The sequence below is a fragment of the Antedon bifida genome, chromosome 9 (genome assembly GCF_963402885.1).
Source record: "Antedon bifida chromosome 9, ecAntBifi1.1, whole genome shotgun sequence".
NCBI lineage: Eukaryota > Metazoa > Echinodermata > Crinoidea > Comatulida > Antedonidae > Antedon > Antedon bifida.
Genome location: NC_136234.1, coordinates 5,428,725 through 5,437,263, shown reverse-complemented (window position 1 = coordinate 5,437,263; position 8,539 = coordinate 5,428,725). Strand labels below are relative to the sequence as shown.

At 33.2% G+C, this 8,539-nt stretch overlaps 1 protein-coding gene across 1 annotated transcript; it reads right to left on the bottom strand.

The window, feature by feature from the left end:
- Positions 1-547: 547 nt before the first annotated feature.
- Positions 548-7,566, bottom strand: LOC144852362 (uncharacterized). The gene is made up of 4 exons (XM_078710148.1): positions 7,433-7,566; positions 5,727-5,849; positions 941-1,032; positions 548-743 (listed from the first exon to the last, which is right to left on the bottom strand). Exons 2-4 carry the CDS (start codon positions 5,823-5,825, stop codon positions 548-550), a joined length of 387 nt encoding a protein of 128 aa, XP_078566274.1. The 5' UTR covers positions 5,826-5,849; positions 7,433-7,566.
- Between the last annotated feature and the right edge of the window lie 973 nt (positions 7,567-8,539).

Genomic DNA, 8,539 nt, shown 5'->3' with positions numbered 1-8,539 from the left:
TTATGCAATGTGTTGAGTATAAGCCATCCCCTTCCTTGTATCAGATAAGGAGGGTGGGGTCACTATACCTGAGTGGCTAGATTATGCAATGTGTTGAGTATAAGCCATCCCCTTCCTTGTATCAGGTAAGGAGGGGTGGGGTCACTATACCTGAGTGGCTAGATTATGCAATGTGTTGAGTATAAGCCATCCCCTTCCTTGTATCAGATAAGGAGGGTGGGGTCACTATACCTGAGTGGCTAGATTATGCAATGTGTCGAGAATAAGCCATCCCCTTCCTTGTATCAGATAAGGAGGGTGGGGTCACTATACCTGAGTGGCTAGATTATGCAATGTGTTGAGTATAAGTCATCCCCTTCCTTGTATCAGGTAAGGAGGGGTGGGGTCACTATACCTGAGTGGCTAGATTATGCAATGCGTTGAGTATAAGCCATCCCCTTCCTTGTATCAGATAAGGAGGGTGGGGTCACTATACCTGAGTGGCTAGATTATGCAATGTGTTGAGTATAAGCCATCCCCTTCCTTGTATCAGATAAGGAGGGTGGGGTCACCGTACCTGAGTGGCTAGATTATGCAATGTGTTGAGTATAAGCCATCCCCTTCCTTGTATCAGATACTGCATTAAGATTGTGTACCCATTCTCATCTACTTCGCTGTCGTTGGCCTGAGCTTTGGTCGCTAGCTCGTGAACATCCGACATAAACTCCCGAGTCATGATGTTGAACGAACTTGGAATGTCCGTACTAGAATAACGAAAACAACAGTTTACAAAAGTTATAGCCGACAAAGATAATATCATATGTTATCCAAAAACAAAATTGAAAATATGGTACATCGATTACCTACTGTATAAAAAGAGTCTCAAACAGAACCCTCAATTTATGTTTTTTAAAAAAATATTAAATTCAAAAAGCTAAAGCAATGTAATTATTTTACTCACCAAAAGTTTGTTATGTCCTCTCTATCAATTGCTTTGTTTGACGACATGACTAGAAATAAATGTAAAAAATCTTCTAAACACAACTGTTTTTCCTGAAAAAGAAAATAAAAATCCTCAATTTAAATGTTTGATTTTCTCAATGATAATAATACAAATTACAAATAAATAAAAAAGAAAACAAGATGGAATGTCACATTATATGGTAGGGGTGTTCCACTAAAAACTATTCTATTCATAATTGCCAGTGTGGGGAAAGGGCTAATGGCGGTTTATCCAGGTAAGAAGGCAACTTATAGATATGATGTCTTCCAAATGGGTCTCAAAATTGAGTTGAGTTGTGGCTTGGTGGTTATGATGCTTGGCTACCACTCCAAGGGTCCTGGGTTCAAGTCCCGTCACATGTCAGGATTTGTTCTAAGGACAAAATTAGAACTCCACTCCCAAAGACTTGTAATAAGACTTTGTATATGTAGAGCATCTTGTGTATATGTTTGTCTTGTGAACCTCTGAGGGTCCCTAATGATCAGCAATTGCTGGATGGATCACCCTCATTAAATATGGTAAAAAAAAAAATCATATCTGTCAAACTAGTTTGACAAAAAAAGTGTGATGTGCTCAAATATGGTAGTGATGTGCTCAAATATGGTAGTAATATGTTCAAATATGGTAGTAATATGCTCAAATATAGTAGTGATATGACATCACCATGTCTATATATAAGCACATCACATTTTGATTGTGTAGACAAAGTTTTAGACTGTCTGGCTAAAAAAACTACCTATAAATTGAGTGGGAATGTTTGCTTTCCAGGCCATCCAAATATTATAATTTTGAGGAGAGGCACAAGCATATCCTCCATTTTCTGCTAATTAAGGCCTTGTTAGAACCACAAATATATCATTTTGTGAATTACTAGGCCAGCTATGCTTGTTGTGCTGAAATGTGGTTAAGTACAGGAAACGACAATGTTAACAATAATTGTATAAACGTGATAGTATTTCTAATGCATTGCCAACAAAAATATACAGTAAAGACAGAAAAATATCTTAATCTAAAAAGGTCAATACAAAACACAGACTTTGAAATAAGACTTTACCTTTAAACGAATCTCAAGTAGCAAGGTAATCTCAGGTATCATAGTAAATATAAACGGATTTAGAGGTCACGGAATGACCTTCGTATAATTGAGTGGTAAAATACAAAAAAAGTCCCAGAATAGAAATTTATGAATGAAGCCACTTTATTTAAACAGACAATATCAATGACAATAGTCATTATACTCAAAAGAAAACATAGAATTTTTCAGTTTGAATGTAGTGAACAGTGTGTGTGTGCTGACGAAAAAGGTAAAGCACCGTAACCTTTTAGGAATACACAAACAAATTTATAAATTGTAAAATAAAAATAATATAACTATCTGATAGTGGCCGAAACGTCAGGTAAATAAATAATCGTTATTTACTATCATAATTTACAGTTGAGATATAATTAACTATTACATTTTAATATAACTAAAGATAATTATTTTTTATGCAAAATATTTATTTATCATATAGGATAGACAAAACAAAGTTGAAAAATCAAAGCAACAAACTTTTTTTTTTAAATATTTTGATTTATACAGTATTAGTAAATATTTCTCTTTCCCACACATGGACTGGGCAAAAACAGTCATGAAACTAGGCACTAGCTTAGGATTGAAACCTTGGAACTTGGGATAGGTAGACAAGCATGTTAAGCACCGAGCTACAGCTCTACTACATATTAAAAAGAAAACATAGAAATGTTGAGATCTGTAAGCAGTGATTGTTTAGGCAACCCACAGGGTCTTTGAGGAAAGAGTCCAGGCATTAGGAACACACAATGGAAGTAAAGACAAAAATACTTTATTGTTTAAAAGGCTGACTACCTTGAATCAGTTTATGCTTAAATAAACCCTGAATACAGCCTGCCTGATTACTAGTACAGAATTACAACTGTACCATGGGGTTTACCTTTTAATACCAGAAATGACTTTGTATCAGACATGATAATTTAAATGGTATAATCCCTTTGTAAAAATATACAGGTAGTTACAAACTATAGTTACTCACACTTTGAAGTCTTTGCAGCCTGCATTATTAGTCAATTAAATGATTGAATCGTTTTACTGGATACACAAGCATTATTTACTATAATGGTGCGGTAAAACGTAAACATGTTACGTGCACATAAAGCAAACACTTACTGTACACTATTATTATAAATCTGGAATTTGATCGGAGCATCCCTAGATATAATTGTTGGGTTGTTAAAATTATTATCATTCCACAATTATGATTATCGATGCATAATTTATAGATAAACATAATCTGTTAATTTTCTAGAACATGACATTTCACCTACTGTACTCACCATTTTATTTCATACGTCTAACATTTGGCATGCCCCCCACCCCCTCTATTGTATACACACACGCTCTCTACTTGTACACACAGATTCAAAGATGTATCCTTATTACACAAAGTTTAGGGTAGGCGGCAAAACTGTTTTCCTTTTGGTATTGCTGGTCCCTCACCAGACTTGACCCCTGGACTTGACCTTCAGTCCCAATACTTTTTGTCACCGTTCTATATCTTAGTGACAATCGGTTTAAAAGTTAGACACACACTACACAAGTTACTCTACAAACAATTCTCTACTTTACTGTACACGAACAATATTATATAAAAGTCAGACACCAGGACATAGTTTGATCCAACTTTATTAAATAAATTTTAAAATATTTTGGTAATTTATGCGCAATATACAGTAGGAGTTTTTAAAGTTTAAATTTTGTCACATGACTGATTGCCTGTTGACTGGTATCACATGACCTTCTATCAATTTCCTTCACACAAAAGCAAACAGTGCCAATTGATTTAGGTAAATATACTAGATTAGATAATTTCCTCATGTTTCTGTGAATAAACAATTTGTCAGCAGGGACAGGCTTCTTCACTATCAGACCATGATCAGACAGTGTAGGCCGAAGTTGGAAAATGGACATATAAATTATATAGGTCCATGGTTGGACCTTATCAACCAAAGCTTTTAAATGTTTAATTAATCTTTATAAAACAATTTGGTTTTTTGTTTTACAATACAATTAATTTCACTAAGTAGAAATTAGAATTGATCGCTGGATCGCTGGATACCTTAACCTTATGTATTGTTCCCCAAAAACATGAAAAATGAAGATTAATTAAATCAGACTTTGAATATGTTATTTTATAGTTTTATCACTTCCATAGAAAAAAAAATGTTTTCACTTATAAAATGACAAAATAAATGGTTAAATTCAACCAAAATCCATTGGCTGGCAGCCATTTTGACCATTTTTTGCTTTAAATTACTTTTTTTTCAGGTAAATACATTTTTTTTCGATCTAATTTTTGGTCAAAGTGGATAACTATTATGTTACATTAAAATGGAATATTAAAAAAAAATGTTTTAAGAATTATCTTTAACTGATTGTTGGCAGTTGTACAGTACCTAATATAAAGTCAATGGAAATAAGCTAATAAGCTTTTAGGGCTATTCTGGAAAATCTTTTATTAAATATGTATTTATTTGTAATGTCAGTAATTTATCACTTCGCATATATTTTTTATGATTGATAATGAACAAATTCAAATCAAAATGGGTCTATTATCAGAGGCAAATTCTGTGATATATCATTTACATGTTGCACATGTATCATAGACACCCTTAACCTACACATTCTATGATACAGGCACTACATGTGATATTCATGGGATGCTGTATTATGGAATTTGCCTATGATACTGGACAAATATTGTCAAATTGTGGAGATAAAGCACAGAGAATGTATTGTTCTGATAAGAGAATGGAGGTATACAATATTTATACATTATTATAATATAATATGTACAGTACCTTTATATGATAGGAATACTGCCCATAGGAAGTTATTTGTTACCAATACAGTACAACCACCGTTGTCATCTAGATCATTTTACAGATAGATAGTTCACAGTAACTTATTAAAATAGTGTATAAAAGACAGAGCTAACAGCTTGCTTTAATAAACTTGATAATTGTAATATTGTTATCCAAATTGGATAACAATATTATTATACTATATATCTATTTAATTAATATTAATTAATTACTTTTTAATGTTAATACAATAATGGACCTTGAAAGTGAATTGTACAGTATGTGTGCATATTTCAAGGATGGAATTATTTGATATTCTAATGCCAGTGTGATGTGCCCAAATATGGTAGTGATATACCCAAATATAGTAGTGATATGCCCAAATATGGCAGTGATCTGCCCAAATATGATAGTGATATGACATCATCATGTCCATATATGGGCATACAGTATCACACTTTTTTGTCACATAAAGTTTGATAGTGTGGACAAGGCTTAATGCCATAACTATGAATTGTAATTAGTTAGCTCCCTGAAATACACAAACCAGAAATGGTGTTGGTAGTCTATGAGTGCCGCTTACCTGGACAAACTGACATTAGCCCTTTTCCCATGAAGTGGGAGACAATATATGAAAAGAAATTTTTTTATTGGAACACCCCTACCTATCAATGGGACAGTCTGTTACGATGCCCCTTGACAGACCATCCCCATGTACAACCGACATCATTTCTTCTCGTACTGTGGATGGTTGATAACCAATCAACATGAACTAAAATCAAATTGAATATGAACGCACCTAGAAAAATATACGGATGAATTGTGAGAGAAGAAAAATGAATGAATAAATGAATGATCATCTTACCTTCTTCGTTTCTTGTGAACTCTTTGAAGGAATGATGACGAATTGGTCCCATTTTCTCTTTAAGTTCGGAACTTGATTCTCATCACTTTTTGCTTCCATGTTACTTAGTCACTAAATCTGCACCTACAATGGAAACCAATGTATCCACCGGTATAAATGAAAGACAAGTTTTATGAGATAATTTCAATTTATGGTTTCAGGTCATTTAATTAACGCTAGATACAGTATCTGCTGGTGGTACATTTAGAACATTGTGAATTGGCTTTTACACATTTACACATAATTATTATATTTAATGTTATTTCAACAAATGATAAACTTGCTTTTAGTTGTAAAGTGTGCATTGTCCACCAAAACATAAAAAATACAGATTAATCAAATCAAACTTTGAGTATATTTCATTTTTATTCACTAACAAGAATGATTTCACTTACAAAAATACAAAATAAATTTAGTTAAATTATATCAAAAATTCATTAACTTACAGACATATGGTCTTCCGATTTACTATATTTTATTATTCATCATAAAAAAAAATCATTTTTTGATTTTTTGATTTTTAATCTGATTCTTTGTCAAAGTCAATAACTGTTCTGTTCAATTAAAATGGCCTTATTCAAATATAATAATAATAACATCAAACACAACATAATTTTTAATTATATTTTCAGGGGGACAATATTTTGAATTGATTAATTATAGTGACAGACGGTCCACAGATGATACCACTTGGAGGGGAGTCCTAGAAATTTTATTATTTTTCGAGTTGTGTTCTCCCCTCAAAGGGGAAAAGATCTATGTCGGGTTATCCATGTAAGCTAGGCACGAAATAGACTATGTAAGTAACTATAAGTGCAGACTTCTCAACTTGTTACAATAAATTTCATTCAGGCAGTAATCTCTGTCGTAAATAGAACATTTCAGGAGGCTTTTTACACGCTGTGCACATGTTTTTGTGCGTAACAGCTGTGTAGTACTATGCTCGGGATGAAAGTAAACGGCCATCACGCTGTTTATACGGACATGGAAACCAGAGCTTTTCGTGGCATGGGTCATTGACTTGTTCAATATTGTGTTTTACCATGGGGTTTTCCCATAATTTTGTATGTATCTCTGTACGGTATATATATCTCTATTATATACGTCCATAATTTCCGAATTTCCATAGAAATTAGTGACATTTCGTAGTAAGAGATTGAGGACTCTGCCAAGCAAGGACGAAATATGACAAGCAAATATTGGTCAATAAGCCAATAATGATGTACCGTGCTGTTAGAGTGAAAAAAAATCATTTTAATCAGAAAGAAATATATCAATATGTACGTGCATGCAGGCACAGACCAAGTCGAGTCTGTTGTTAAAATGTGGAACCTATTTATCCTATAAAGGCTTTCCTGTCATAATAATTAATTATAATAATAAATATGCTTAAATAGTAGTAGGCTACTGTACTGGTACAAGGCAATGGTCTAATAGGTAGTCCCTACTTAGGCGAGAACTGTAGTGCTTATAGCTAGCTACCATCCCTACCCTCTGGGCATCTATGCCTTAACTTATTAAACTAGCCGGCCCTAGTCTAGAGTATACACTAGGCCTAGGCCTAGCCTAGATAGATATGCTAGAGAAGGGTTTCCGATCCGTCATTCATTCGACGTGGTTGGCTGCATAATAATTATTTTTTAAATTAAATGTACAGTAATACTTACGATAAGAAAATACATTCAACCAATTTTGTATATTAAAATATATTAAACTTCTTCTAAATCACGCATGACTTTCCACTTTTTATAATTTTGCTGGCTAATCGGATAGCTACCAGCATTTAATGAATGGAAATAATTTCGTGTGTGTGTGTGTTTTCCGTAGTTTTTGTTTATGAGTGTCAAAGGTTATGGATTATTTAAAGAGGGCAGCAGACTGGTTTTTGACGAACTCAACGACCGTAACTGTTATGGAGCGCCATTTTTGCCTTTCTCACGAAAAACACTAGGTCTATACAGGATTACTGGATAAATGGTAATTTTTGGACGTATTCACATCTACCCAATTTAGGATGTACAAATTTTAAAAATGTTGCATCGGAAATGTCCCCAAATTGGAGTCTTGTCGAAATTAGCAAAAACTTTGAAAACGAACAACAAACTCACAGTTTGCAATTTAGTAGTAGTTTATGAGTTGCGTGTGACCAATGCAATTATAATTTTTAATGTACATATAATTATTATTTTGCCAAAAAAAGCTACACCCTTCGTCCAGTGATATGCAATGCATTATAAGATTAATTCAGACCTATGGGTGAACTCAGAACATACTAAAACCAATGTTTTATTGTTTTAATGTTAATTCAATTAAAAATAATATTACTGGAGAAAATATTATAACCAACCGTACAACCAAAACGTCTTTTCGTAATCGTCTATATGTTCTTCGTCTGGATATATTTTTCACATTTCATCTAACCCTTATTATATACTTTTACATATGAATTTAAAGATGATTTTCCCCAGAAAAATATAATTTAACATTTTTTTCACGCTGCTGCTCTAGCCCGTTACGTCACACGAGATGACTCATTTATTAGATGAAATCAAGCAGCAGTTTAGTACTACACTTTGACATTTTTGTTAAAATGGAAACTCGACTATAATTTATAGGTACCAACTGTATTTCTGGTATTTATGAGTCCCATGACAATACTGTATTTTGCTGTCAGATAATCATTGAATTATTATCAAAACAGTCCAGGAAAGTTTTTGTTTGTAATATGATACTTTACACTTGAAATATCTAAGGTGTGATGAAGTGACCTCCAG

Excerpts from the sequence above, each read along its gene's own strand:
- LOC144852362 (XM_078710148.1), bottom strand. The coding sequence starts at position 5,825 with ATGGAAGCAAAAAGTGATGAGAATCAAGTTCCGAACTTAAAGAGAAAA. Across the intron at positions 1,033-5,726 it reads GTTCACAAGAAACGAAGAAG|GAAAAACAGTTGTGTTTAGA; the intron begins GTAAGATGATCA and ends TTTCTTTTTCAG. Across the intron at positions 744-940 it reads GAGGACATAACAAACTTTTG|TACGGACATTCCAAGTTCGT; the intron begins GTGAGTAAAATA and ends TCGTTATTCTAG.